Genomic DNA, 13894 nt, shown 5'->3' on the forward strand with positions numbered 1-13894 from the left:
AAGACAATTGTATGGTGATAAAATAATAAATGTGAAATTAAAATATGTATACAATTGTAGTTTATAGATTTAAATTGCTTATTAATTAAGCATAAGATATTTTATTATTTATTATTATTAAATTAAAAGATATTTAATAATTAAATTATTAGTATAAGATTTTGGTCAATAATAAATTATGATTTTGCCAAGTGTATGGTAAAAATAATAATAATAATAATAAAATACAAGTGTATTATATTTATTTATTTACTTGAAAATTTAGAAAAGATAATTATTAATTAAATAATTATATTATGAGATTTTTATTTGATAGACAAATTAAGTAGTGACAATTGTACGGTATTGATGGTGTACAAATGTGAATATATGATTAAATATTTAATAGAATAATAAAATAATAAAATAAATTAAGCTAACAAATAAAATAAAGTAAATGAATTATAAAAGAAATAAAGAACAAAAGATAGAAAGAAGAAACAGAGACCATTCGAAACAGGATAAGGAAAAAGAAAGAAAGAAAAGAAAAGGAAAAACTAAAGGTTTAAAGCTTTGATTGGTAAGTCAATTAAGCCCTTTTTATTTAGTTTTGATGATTTAGAAGCTTTAAAACAAAGTTTTGTTGAAAATAAGTTGAGGTTTTGGAAGTTTATAGGTTTTTAAGCATGGTTCATGTTGAATAAATTGTTGAATTAGGGATTTAATTGAATGAATTTTAAGTTAGAATTGATAAAGGGATTAAATTGTAAAACAAACTATAAGTTTTATGTTTTAGGGACTAAATTGAGAGAAATTCGAAATTAGGAAAACATGCTGAAATTTTAATAGTTAAATTTGAGTTTGGATGAAATTTGAATAGAAATAGAGTGTGAATTGAATTAGGAAAGTAAGTGAACTTAGTTAGGATCAAATTGAGAATAAAGAAGAAATTGAATTGAAATTCAATTATTTATCATAATTAGTGCTGTAATTAATAGTGTAAATTATTATTATTTTCGTACCTAACAAAGAACCCGAGGCATTGGCATCAAAAGGAAAGGAGAAAGCTATCGAGGACAAAAACGGGAGATTTACGGTTTGTATTACTATAATTTGAATTTATTTATTTTCAATTGTTAAATTTCAACTAAAATACTTGGTAAGTGAAATTGAGGTGAGTATTAAAATATTGCATTGAATAAAAGTGAATGAAATGAATTGAATCGAAGTGAAATCATCTGAACTGTATATTGATTAAAAAGTGGAAAGTGAAATTGAATTGAATTGTGATTGAATCGAAAGTGAATTTGAAATAGAAAAATGATTTGAATACCCTATTAACTAGTCGAGCTGAGTCGGATATAGTTGGCATGCCATAGGATTGGAAGAGTTTAGGGATACTTCGACCTCGAGTTGGTGAGACACTGGGTGTCACTATATTTCTTCGGATAGATTCGATGAGGTACTAGGTACCAACTTACTTCGGCTTGGCCGATGAGACACTATGTGCCAACTTTGCTTCGAACTATCCGATGAGGCACTGGGTGTCATTCTGGTGTGTTTGGTTGGATCCGTGTATCCGCCAAAGTCCGAGTCTTGTTAATAGGGGCAAAAAATGGAATAACAAAAATCAAATGAAAATGATCGACTTTATTCATGAAGTGAAAAGTGAATTGAAATTGAGAAATGTGAATGAAAAGAATGAATCAAAGATTCATGAAGAGATTTATGTTCAAATGAAATGTTATATGATATTAAATTGATGAATAGCCAAATTGAGTTGTTATTGTTGAGAAATGAAAGTTAAGAATAAATTAGTTTATTTATGAATTAATTGTTATATAATTTGGCATGTTTATTTTTTATTTTACTTAAATAATTTAAATTATAGTAATACTACTGAGTATGAAATACTCAGCGTACGGTTGTTTCCGTGCGCAGGTCATTAGGGTTCAAGGTCCAGTTCAGCATCCAAAAAGATCCCGACTCCATCAAGAAAATTTTGGTGATGTATTTCTTTCTTTTGTTTAAGTGGCATGTACTAGGTGATTGAACACGAGTTGTATATATATGAAGCCAATTAGCATAAATTTATATGAATTTATAATCATTTTATAATATGTTTGTTATTTATTTAAGAATTAATTGTAAATTGTTTGATATGTCCAGTAATGCCTCGTAAACCTGTTCCGGCGACGATTTAGGGTTAGGGGGTGTTACAGAGAGTTAAAGTTGTTTAAAATTCTACTATGCTAGGAATAATATGTATAAGTGATGCTGTGGATTTATTCGCCTTGTGAGTTGTTGAATATAACTTCACGAGTATTGCGGTATCAATATTGAATTATTCTTGATGTGCATAAATTTCATATTTGAAATGAATTAATATAATTAAAGTTTATACGAGCTTACTAAGCATTTATTGCTTACGTAATTGTTTTCCTTTATTTTTTAAATTATCGGAAGCTCGATTGGGTTGGAAGCTTGTCGGAGCTATATCACACTATCCATTGATTCTATCGGTACTTTTGGATGTTTTGATTTTGGTTATAATGGCATGTATAGGTTATTTCGGATAAATGTTAGCCTATATGTGTTTTGTTGATATTAACCACTCATTTGGCTTGTGTTTTGGTATTTTGATATATGTATAATTTGCCTTCAAATGTTGATGTGTGGAATGATTTGTGGTTGAATGATGAAAGGTAAAATAGTAGTTGAAAATGCAAATGAGGTATGTTCTATAACTTGGTGTGATTGGGTACCTTGCTATAGTAAGTATATATGTATTTGATGTTATTGAATAAGTGGTACAATTGGTACCAAATGGTAAGTTTTAGTAAATGATTTATATGTTGTGTATTAATATGATTAGACATAAAAGTTGGTGGATTACTTGGTTACATGGATTATATGGTTAAACATATTTGTAATTGTCATTTAAGATGCCTAAGGGTATATTGGTTACATGTTTAGGGATTGATTTTACTTGTTTTGGATGTCATAATATGACTTGTTTATATGCACAATGTTAACTAAAGGTACATGCCTTGGGTGAGAAAAATGGCTTTTAAAATAGCTTATTTTCGTTCACTCGGGCAAAGACACGGGCGTGTGTATCAGTCGTGCGTGACAACGGCCAGGTGACAGGCTGTGTGTCCCCTGTATCTTTTAAAAGAATGCAAGTCAGTGAATTACACGACCTTAGACACGGTCGTTTGTCTTGACCGTGTGAGTCACACGACCTGATCAGATGGTCGTGTGACCCCTGCAATGTTGAAAATATTAAATGTTCCCAAAATTTTCTTTAAGTTTCTGGTTTAGTTTCGATTTGTTTCTAATGTGTATTTTGGGCCTCAAGGGCTCGTATAAGGGACAATATGTATGATTTTGATTGGTTTTTAACATGAATGCTATATGTTATGAAATGTTTGTATTTTCTATCTATTTGATTTATAAACTCCGGTAATGCTCCGTAACCCTGTTTCGGCGATGGATTCAGGTTAGAGGTGTTACAATAACTTTTTTTTAAGTTGATAAGTAAAATTTGTCTTCAAATTTACAAAGTCAGTTTTCAACTCAAACTTTGTATATGCACTAACCCTAAATAGGGTTTAAGGTTTACAATAAATCCTATTTACAATTAGTTTAGAGGATTTTTCCTTATCCAATAAATGCTTCAACACTTGCGAAAGAATATGGTCACAAAACATCAAAATAAAAAAAAAACCGAGGTTTCTTTTAGTTGAAGTTGGAATTGATTTAAAATTCTCGACTGAGGCAAATAAAAATTACTAAGCTAAAGAAATCTTATTTGCCATTGCTATAGAGTTTGAATAAATAGGAGGAAAATAGTTTGGTAGTTGATGTTTCACTTTCGAGTTTAGGGTTAATAAGATTAAGGAGGTAAAGTTTTGAATTACTGTGGTTCAATGAAAAGGTTGGGTTTGAGTGTATTTATGAGCCAACTGTTAAAGATTTAGGTTATTTTCTTTGCATGTAATGGGAAATGTCTAAAAAAAACGAAGCTTGACTTTAACATGTAAAACAAGTCTTCACCTAGAAATGTTAAAGTTAGATCAAGTAAATATTAAACTCTAAATAGAAAATTATAAATTTCAAACAATTCATTGAACTCGATACCCATTAATGTTGAGGTTAAAGCAATAACTTCTACAAACTTAAAGGCCATAACATTATAGCTATAACCCAAACCCTACACCATAAACCTATCATCCCAAACAACAATAATTTTAGCATGTATTATTTTATGGTTACAAATGATATTTTGAAGATAATAATCAAGATGCATTTTATGAAAACAAATCATTATCATTTGGATGATTTCTTAATTTTTATTCAAGTTAGCTTAATTTTTAAATTTCTTTACATATTCATATGGTAAGAGGGATAATGGTAACATATAAAATATTAAGCATATTAGAAATAGTATAAAAATATAAATAAATACCAACATTTCTAATATTTATGTAAAATTGTAAAAGTTTATAATTTAATTGAAGTAGTAAGAGTTTAAAATGCCTGTGTCAAAGTCGTAATTTTTCAACGACTTACTCAACATTCATTGATTCCAAAGTTGTTTAATAGTTTAATTTTAAAAATCCCATTCGTGTTCTTGAATATAAGCAACTTTGGACATGGATTCCTATAATACAAATTGAACGAAATAATATCTTATTTGGTATAGCAAAAATGCTCAAATCAGCAGCTTTTCTTTAAGTTCAGTTGCTGCATATCTAATTTACTTTATACTCATAGTTGATATTGCTAGAAGCCAAGTAACTTATCTATAATTCAGTCAAAAGCGATATGCGACTATTGATCACATATTTTCTCCTTGTAAAGAGACTACAATATTGTCGTGTCAGAGAGTGAAGGTCGACAAAGTACACTAAAATGATGGAGGAAAAAGATGCTAAGCTTGTGGATCATACTCTTACAAAATAAAGCAATCTGAAAATGTAAAACACCCATGGACCAGAGAAAAATGCTTTACAATATCATGGTGAACATAGTTTATTTAAATAATTTGTATATATTATATTTCAAAATTCTGACAAAAGATTTGAAATAATATGGCCATTGCATTTGAACGACCGGATTCTTTATAGGGCAGAATCTTAATAAAAGAAACTGAGAAGGAAAAAGGAAAATAAACATATAATTATTATATTATTAAGTGCTCTTTGATGAAAATTTGCTGTGTATGCTTTTCTTCAAGCTTTTTCAAACTTCTTCCATGTCACCAAAGCCTTGAGAAATTTCTTCACCTGCACCATAATTCCATGTTATTGTGTATGTTACAGCATAGCTTTGCTTTGAAAGCAATGAAAATAATAACATTTCTTCACCATGACTTTTGTTTTACCTCTGATGGGTCCCTGACAGAGAAAAATGCATTGCTTTCTTTGGGCACTGAAGACACCAATATCCCATAACCCAGATTTCTTTCCCGAAAAACCTGATTTAGTGTTTTAAACTTGTATTTAGAATCTGATGGAAAATTCCCTAAATGGCACATACAGTAAACCTGGAATTCGAATTACATATACTTGCCTTGAATGCATCCTCATCAGTCTTGTCATCACCAATATAGATTGCAAGCACATCATCTCTATCACTTAATCCTGCACCAATTTGCATATTAAATTATACCGAAACCAAAATTATCTTGACATCGAAACATGGAGTGAAGTGAAGTACCGAGGGATTCGAGCAGAAATTCGACTGCTTTCCCTTTATTCCAGTCAATCACAGGACGAATCTCTAAAACCTGAAGAACAAGGAAAATAAGTAAATATAGCATGAGGTAAAATGGTAAGAGTTTTCCTATAATGTTAACTATAATGCCAACGAATTCTAAAGAATATAAAAGGGGTTGAATTGCATACAAAATAACAAAAACAGGACGTGTTTCGATACCTTCCGCCCGTGAGTCAATCTCAAACGAGGATAGTCTTTCAGAATATCATGAACACGTTGAGCGATGGTTGGCCAGTTCTGAGAAAAGGAAACAAAATCGTTGGAACTATGTTTTTCTTTCTAGAAACAAAATTGCACTTGGATGTTGGAACCTTATCTCTCACCTTCTCCTCTACATTACGGTAATGAACAGAAGTACAAAACTTGTGATTCTCAACATTTGCACCTTTAATATCTTTAGTATTCTCGACAAGGGTTTTAAAAACCTGCAAAACAAGCCAGGCATGTTCACCTCTCGATGTTATTAAAGAGTGATCTAGAACAAAAGGAGCTGAAGGTAACATTTACGCACCTCGTCAATCATAGGGATGAATTCTCTAGCGGGCTGGAAAAGGTTTACCTCCTTGCCCTGCTGCAAAAGCTAATGATTAACTTGATATTGAGAATGAAGTTCACAATATAAACACCTATTTGATAGCCTCATTATGGAGACAATAAATTCGAGACGCTGTCTAAAGTATTACAAGTCTTACCTGTTGGTCAGTTGATCTAATACAATTTGGATGGTCACCAGACTCTGCATGACTCATAGGGCCCATAATGTCCATCCCATGACTACCAGCATAATAAAGTTCAGTTAGTCCTACCAATTCATAAACCTGAAATTAAGAAACAAAACAAAAATGCAATGAGACCATATTGTTACCCGAGTTCGGATGATAGCAACAAAGGACAAAGAAGCGAGTAAAAACATAAGAACATTCGTGAATGACCTACGATCTACCTTATCACGGCTTCTGCCACTAATAATTGCTGTTGGGAAATACTTTGCAACATCCCTGACAGCAGAACGCATCTGAAAATATGGCAAGATTTTTGTTCTTAAATTTTAATCGAAGGAAGATGAAGACAACCGAAGCAACGCCATAAACATGCATCTAAATGGACCATCATACTTACAGAATCAGACATAAATGCCCGATCTGGGTCATCTACTATGGGGGAAAGGGTACCATCATAGTCTAGGAAAACTGCAACCTTTTTGTTCTTGGCATTTTTCAAGATTTGATCAAAAGATTTAAGTGCAGATGGATATTTAATCTGCATATTCGGCATAACAACAAGCAAGAGAGTTTAACTAGTGAAACGTATATTACAAGTAAAATTATATGTATCAACAATTAAATCTAGGCATACCATCCAGGAGCAATAAGCAATATCAAAATCATCAGCAGCAGCCTCAATGGTGAAGTCCTTGTCCTTTATTAACCTCTTACGAGGGGGCGATGATGATCTCATCGCCTCTAGCCAACCATTGGACCAAACATCCTCAAGCTTTCCAGGTTTCTTTCTAGGAATCGTCATATACTTGCCCGAGGATAAAGATCCACCTGATTGCTGATAGGAGAGCAGATTCGAGTGGATTCCTAGTCTTGAATTGTTGACTGGAATAGGATCAGTGAGAACTGGAGATGAATGATTTGACTTCAACTCCATAAGATTCAGACCACTTTTTTTTCCTTTTCGTCGATGATAACTTCAGATCACTTTTTAATACACTTATAACAGGTTAAACTAGATTGTTTACGATAGAATCAGCTTTGTCAAGTAGAGTTATGAAGTTTCAATCCTTAAAAAGAACTTTTTATCCGACCCTCTTGTCAATGAAAAACCACCTCTTCAATGTTTTCTTATCACTACTGCTGGGTGAGCAGTCCATCAATTGCGGGCTTCCTCGAAACTGGTGAACATCACAAGCAAAAATTCAAAATACCAAATATCAGCAAGCTGTAAATTTGAGATTTGAAGTTCTTTTATCTCAAGTAAAACATGTGTGTACCTTCTCATCTCCAAAGCTACACCACATTTATGGCAGATAACAGAACATTATTTGCCTAGTAATATGATTTCCGAATTTGACCAGAATGTGCTAAAATCTGCATGTAGAAAATTGGAAAGAACCGCTATAATCCATCCATACATAAATAAATATATATAAACGTATGTATAACTAGTGATTCAATAACAACATAAAATAATAACTCAGTTTTGCCAATATGCCAAACAAGTACTAATATTTTTTCCAACAAAAGGACATAGCAAACAGTGAAAAGCATATAGTCATTTATATAAACAAAACAAGGTAAATGAATTGAAGGAGGATATAAAACAAAACAAATAATAGATGTCAGAAAATTTTCACATATAGCCTACAGATATTAAGCAAAAACAACAGCAATATTTTACAAATTAAAAAAATATAACTCAAAATGACGAATATATATATAGACACACACACACAAAAGTTGGGGAAAAAAACTTAGTAAATACACTTATTTGATCACCATAGTAGGGAGTATCACCTCATTTTCATTTCTAATTTGTCCAGATCATACATTCATCTACAATCAAGTAATACTTGAAAATCTAAATGAAATGACTCACCAATTTGTATCAAACTAAAAGATCTTGAAACATCAATATAACATACATGAGATTATTATCATACATGTGATTACACTGCAGATCTAAATCCATACATCAACATCAAAGTATTATAGTATTAAAACACACACTAATAAAAGAGAGAAACAAGTCACTAATACTATTAACTCTTTTTCCAAGAAACTGCAACTACCAAAACGATCATATTTAACACCCACCCCAAAATTGTAAATAAAATAATTACAGTTGAAATAAGAAAAAAAAGTGAAAGATACAAAGCTACCATATTAAAACATCATTCATATTTTAAAAGAAAAGGAAGACTATTCATGGTATAATCTCATGGAATAATTACTATCAGCAAAGAAGGTTTCATTTTAATATTCTTGAAATGTTAAAAAAAAGTTAAATCATTCGAATTTCGTCAATATAATGATATTCCAATGACAAAACAAAAGAAAATTAATCAATAATAAAATTGTACTCAAACAACAAAAATATCAAATCTTTAAAAAACAATTTTATTTGAAACTGGGCGACCCTAACGAAAACATAATAGCAATATTGAATCATCGACAGTAATTTGATATTTTCCCTATTTAATGTTAACATGAGAATAGAAAAAGATTAAGACACGTTTCTAAATTTTTCAATAAATTTATTACCTAGTTCTTCATAGGTAGGAACCGACAAAATAGAAACTTTTACAAAATCAAATAAACAAACAAATGAAATTGACAATCAAAATCGTTTTTCTTCTCTTATATACACTACAGCCACCGAAACAGGAAAAGATCCCGTACACCATTAAAAAACAATTAAAATATATATACATATATATTTTAAAAACAACAAAGAAAAAGATTAAAAACAGACCCACAGAAGAAGAAGAATCAAATGTATAACATCCCCAAAGGCTGGAAATATATAGCTGGGTTATAGATACATCATATGTTTATGTGTTTGCGTGTTTTCATTTCATTTGACATGCATGTCTCACCCAAACGAGTTAAAAACCTTAATGTGAATTGAAATAAGAGATCTTAAATCCTTAAAAGCATCAAAGAATGAGAACCCAACAAATAAAAATATAGAGACAAAAAAAAAGTTTAATGTAACGAACCTGGCTAACGAGGTGAAACCCAGACGAAGAACCGGTCTCTAAAATGCAGTTCATACGAGATTCGACAAAGGCGGAACAAAAAGAAGAAGAAGAAGCAAATAACGTAATGGAACAGAGAAACGGAGGTTTTTATGGAGATGGAAAATCTTTTTAAAAATCTGGGGGAAAAAAATGAAAACAGAAGCAAAAAAGAAGGAAGAAAAAGAGGAGGAGGAGGATTTAGAGGCAAAAATGGTTACCTATTTATAGAGTTTGAAGAGGAAGGGAACGTGTTAATCAAGATAAGTCGGTTTTTTTTTTTTAAGGAAACATAAGCTGTAATTTTCGTTTTTATTTTAGAAAAAGAAAATATGAACCGTATTAGAGCAATGCCACCTGTAAGAGCATCGGGTGACGTGGCCACGTGTCAGTTTGGGTCCACGGACGTCGCTTTCTTGCATTGCTGGCAGTCGTCGGTGACCGCAATTGTTTTATTCTTTTTAAGATAATAAAATCGGATTATTAGTGTCTAATTTACTCACTTCCGGAATTTTAATTTTATTTTTTGTGTCACGTGGAAGAAACAAAAGTAAAGAAACAGTTTCCGCTTTGTCACAGTTTAGCGATGAATGGAAGCACACATCTCGTGCGAGAATTCACGTGGCTTCGCCATTTAAGCTGCCCAAAGTGCCTTTCTATTGTTGGATTGAATTAAAAAATTATGCCAAAAAATGAAGTCTAACAGATATTGGCAGGAGGAAAGTAATTGACGTCAATGTGAGCAGAAATTAAGAAAATTAAGGGAGGACAGATTTTCTACAATGTTAAATATTTTATTAGTTTTTGATAAGAGTGTGGTGTCATGAACCTTTTTGGCAACATTTCCATATTTTACATCAACTAAATGATTACTGTTTAGCATTTTGGTGGGGTAAATAAACAAGTAAGTAAATTAGTTTCTTCCCATATTTTGATAGCCTGTAGATTCCCATAATGTAGGACTGATGAGGAAGTTACTTCCCACCTAGAGACCTAAATCTTTTTGTTATTTGTGCACGTAACCTCCTAATTCCCTTCACCATGTTTGAGATTTGACTCAATAACTTGTGGGCAACTATTTCATTGCAGAATATGAAATTACTATTTCCCACTTGTTTCTGAATTAAGGAATCCCTGTTTAGTTAACTAATTCAATGGCCTTCATTGGGAAAGATTTGTATTACACATCAATTAGTTTATTTATATAATCTTTCATCTATTCAAATAATCTTGATTTTTTTTAAATGATATATTTAATTGAATTTATTCTTAGAATATGCACTCCAGTTTACTAGAAACATTTAAAATATATATTATTCTTTTTTTATTCAATTCAGTGCATCTGCATGTGTTACAGCTTTTTCTTCTTTTTATTCGACACGATGCATTTGCATGTCTTAGGGCTTTTTCTTTTTTTAAATCAACACAATTAACCGGAATGGTGTTATTTGGTGAAAAAAATAAAGTCGACTACCCATTCTAAAAGTAAATTCAAGTAATAAAATATACAGCTTAATTAAATATTTTTTAAGAAATTCATTTTTTATTAGTATGCTCAATAGATATTTTAAATTTTATTAGAAAATATTTTTATTTTTATTTATTTATTTCACTTTTAAATAAAATGTCAAGAAAATGCCACTAAATGTATTTGTTATGACAAATGTCTATAAATGTAAAGTTCTAGAAGTGCTTTAGGAAAAAATGCTGCAACTTAGCGACGCTTGACAAATTACTACCTTGTTTTACAAACCACCGCCAAATTTTTTGAGAATTAAAAAGAAATTATCTAAAAAGGTCATCTTATTTATAAAAATATAGTGGCACTTCTTGCTCGAACCTTGCTAAATATTTGTGACATCAGTTTCATTGGGTTTTTTGTGGTTGCCATTATGTTTTTAGTGGCGTTTATAAACGTTGCTATAAGCTAAATAAAATGCAGAAAAACACTATTTGGTTGCAGTGGTTATTATGAAATACTCAAGTTATGGTTCCTCAATTACATCACACACCTCAATAATAACACCGTTAAAATACACTGATGTGGCATCGACTAGTAATATTATGGTAGCACGTGATAGCTCCACATTTTCAAATATGAAATATATATATATATATATATATATATATATATATAAATTAAAAAATTATAAGTTTTACACATAAAATAAACTTGAACAAATTGTTGTCCAAATACATCTATATTTGGACAACAGTTTCCCAATTCATTCCATACATTTTAAAAGTAATTTTATATATTTTAAGTTTTAATAAAATATTAGTTTTATATTATTATGAAATTAAAATATATTAAATGTATAAAACATAAAATTTTATGTAATTTTAATTTAATAATATTATAAAAATGTTACTTATGAAAAATTAAAATATATAAAATTACTAAAATATATGTCTAAAATAAACTGAACAAACATTGTCCAAATTCAAATTTATCTAGACAATCGTTTGTTCAGGTTCATTCCATATGTGTAAAAAATTATAATTTTTAAACATTTTAATTTTTGAATTTTTATCACGTTTCAAAATGTGAGATTATCATGTGTCATCATACTATTGATCCTCAGTAGCACAACAACATATTTTAACGATGTTACTGTTGAAGTACCAAAATGTTAGAGTTGTGTGACCTAAATTCTAAGAGATTACTTGCAAGTCAAGTTAAACAAAAATATATTTTCTTTCTAGAAGATTTAGTATTTATTAGTATAATATATTTAGCATTTATTAGTATAGTTTATTTGACTTACTAATTTAGCCTATAAATAGGCTCTTTTACAATCTTAGAAAAATACCCATTAGATTAGAACTCATAACACATTCAGAGAATTTTATGTTTTCGGGGTTTAGTTGTTATCTCCATCTTTTGTACTCTTTGTTTTTTTGGCATTATAGTAAAATTATCTTTGCCCGTGGTTTTTTATCCTCTTTGGAGGGGGTTTTCCACGTTAAATTTGTGTATTCATCTTCTCAATTTCTTCTACTATTTTTATTTGTTTGTTGCTTAATCGGGACGATCCTAACACAAAATATGATAGAATAAAAATTTAAACACCGAAAAAAAATTAGTACAAAACAAGTGACGAAAGTTAGAAGCAAAAGACATATTAAGCCTAAGAAATATATAATATTCCAGAAAATGACAAAATCCTTAGTATTTCAACAGAATTGAAATTATGGAACAATCCAAATGTAGTACTATTTTGGAAGTAATTATAGTCCCATCTTTTTATAAGAAAAATTGTGACTACCAACATGACCAAATGGCAAAAATGAACCAACATCACAGGTATTTAAGTTCGCCTATTTTTGTGAACCACAAATACAGCCTTTCATCATTTTTCCATCTAATTAGTATTTTACACAATCACGGTCAACTCTGGTTTTCATTGATTTTACTCCATGAATCATAAAATAACCAATGACACTTGTCAAGCAAAGAAGTAGGTTAGAAGTAAAAATAAAGTACATTATTATTTATACAAGGGATAAACGATTCTTTAAATAATGCGATTTAAATCATATTATAAACGACTTCTAACATTTCTTATTCAAACATGTGTAATAACAATCAAATTCAGAGTAAAATTTAAACCGACTTTTGGTCAATTAATTTATTTTAATAATTTTATTCAAAATTTTATATAAAAGTATTATATATATTATTGTTTTTGCGTTTGCTTTTGAGAAAGCTCCATTTATGCGTTTAAAATGAGTTGATTATGGTTACTTTTTAAGCTTAAAGATGAATCTATTCCTAATTTCTTAACCAAATTAATCAACACTTAGTAGCTCAATGATTGGTAGAATATGGAAAACAAAATGTTGTTTTCCAAGTTTTCATCCCTGTTTCTCACTATCTTTTAATGTCCAATATTCACCTTTTCTTGATTAAGATCAATCAAATTTGAATTAAACTTGTTAATTTTCCATGCCCATTTCACCCTTGACTAACTTTTATAGTCTACTCTAAAAACATCATCTACGTTTTTTTTTTCTGACAAGAAGAGGTTAAAGTCTTAATGGTAATTATATTGACTTTTTTCTTTTTCTTTTTACAAAAAAGTGCAAATTACACTCAAGATTACTGAATTATTAGTAAGTTTGAGTTTTAGTAACTTAACTTCAAAAAGTTACAAAATAGTCATTGAATTATTCGAAAGTTTTCATTCAATTCATTGGGTTATTAAGTTTATTTAAAAGTGAGATTCAAGTAGAATAACATACTTTAAATCCAAGTTGATCTAACAGTCAGTGTGAAATATTAAAGAAGAAAGTTGTTTGGGTTTTAATTCGTAAATCCGTGACGTTCAAAGTTGTTTCATAAAAAAAATGAATTGTAGAAGAGAATGGGAAGAAGAGGTGGTA

At 30.0% G+C, this 13894-nt stretch overlaps 1 protein-coding gene and 1 long non-coding RNA gene across 3 annotated transcripts; one reads left to right on the plus strand and one right to left on the minus strand.

The window, feature by feature from the left end:
* Nucleotides 1-1007: 1007 nt before the first annotated feature.
* Nucleotides 1008-2318, plus strand: LOC128035333 (uncharacterized). The gene is made up of 2 exons (XR_008191727.1): nt 1008-1075; nt 1921-2318. It is a non-coding gene; the product is annotated as an uncharacterized LOC128035333 (long non-coding RNA).
* A 2697-nt stretch (nt 2319-5015) lies between these two features.
* On the minus strand, nt 5016-9717 carry LOC105765120 (probable trehalose-phosphate phosphatase F). Of its 2 annotated transcripts, none has more exons than XM_012584064.2 (13): nt 9491-9717; nt 7763-7859; nt 7120-7663; nt 6883-7023; nt 6707-6778; nt 6456-6581; nt 6275-6334; nt 6087-6188; nt 5923-6000; nt 5704-5773; nt 5557-5627; nt 5369-5461; nt 5016-5270 (listed from the first exon to the last, which is right to left on the minus strand). In XM_012584064.2, exons 3-13 carry the CDS (start codon nt 7417-7419, stop codon nt 5217-5219), a joined length of 1167 nt encoding a protein of 388 aa, XP_012439518.1. In that variant the 5' UTR covers nt 7420-7663; nt 7763-7859; nt 9491-9717; the 3' UTR covers nt 5016-5216. The 2 variants fall into 2 exon arrangements, with proteins under 2 accessions (XP_012439518.1, XP_012439519.1); XM_012584065.2 differs by having other exon boundaries at nt 6275-6331; nt 9491-9715.
* Nucleotides 9718-13894: the final 4177 nt, after the last annotated feature.

Source organism: Gossypium raimondii, chromosome 12 (assembly GCF_025698545.1).
Source record: "Gossypium raimondii isolate GPD5lz chromosome 12, ASM2569854v1, whole genome shotgun sequence".
NCBI lineage: Eukaryota > Viridiplantae > Streptophyta > Magnoliopsida > Malvales > Malvaceae > Gossypium > Gossypium raimondii.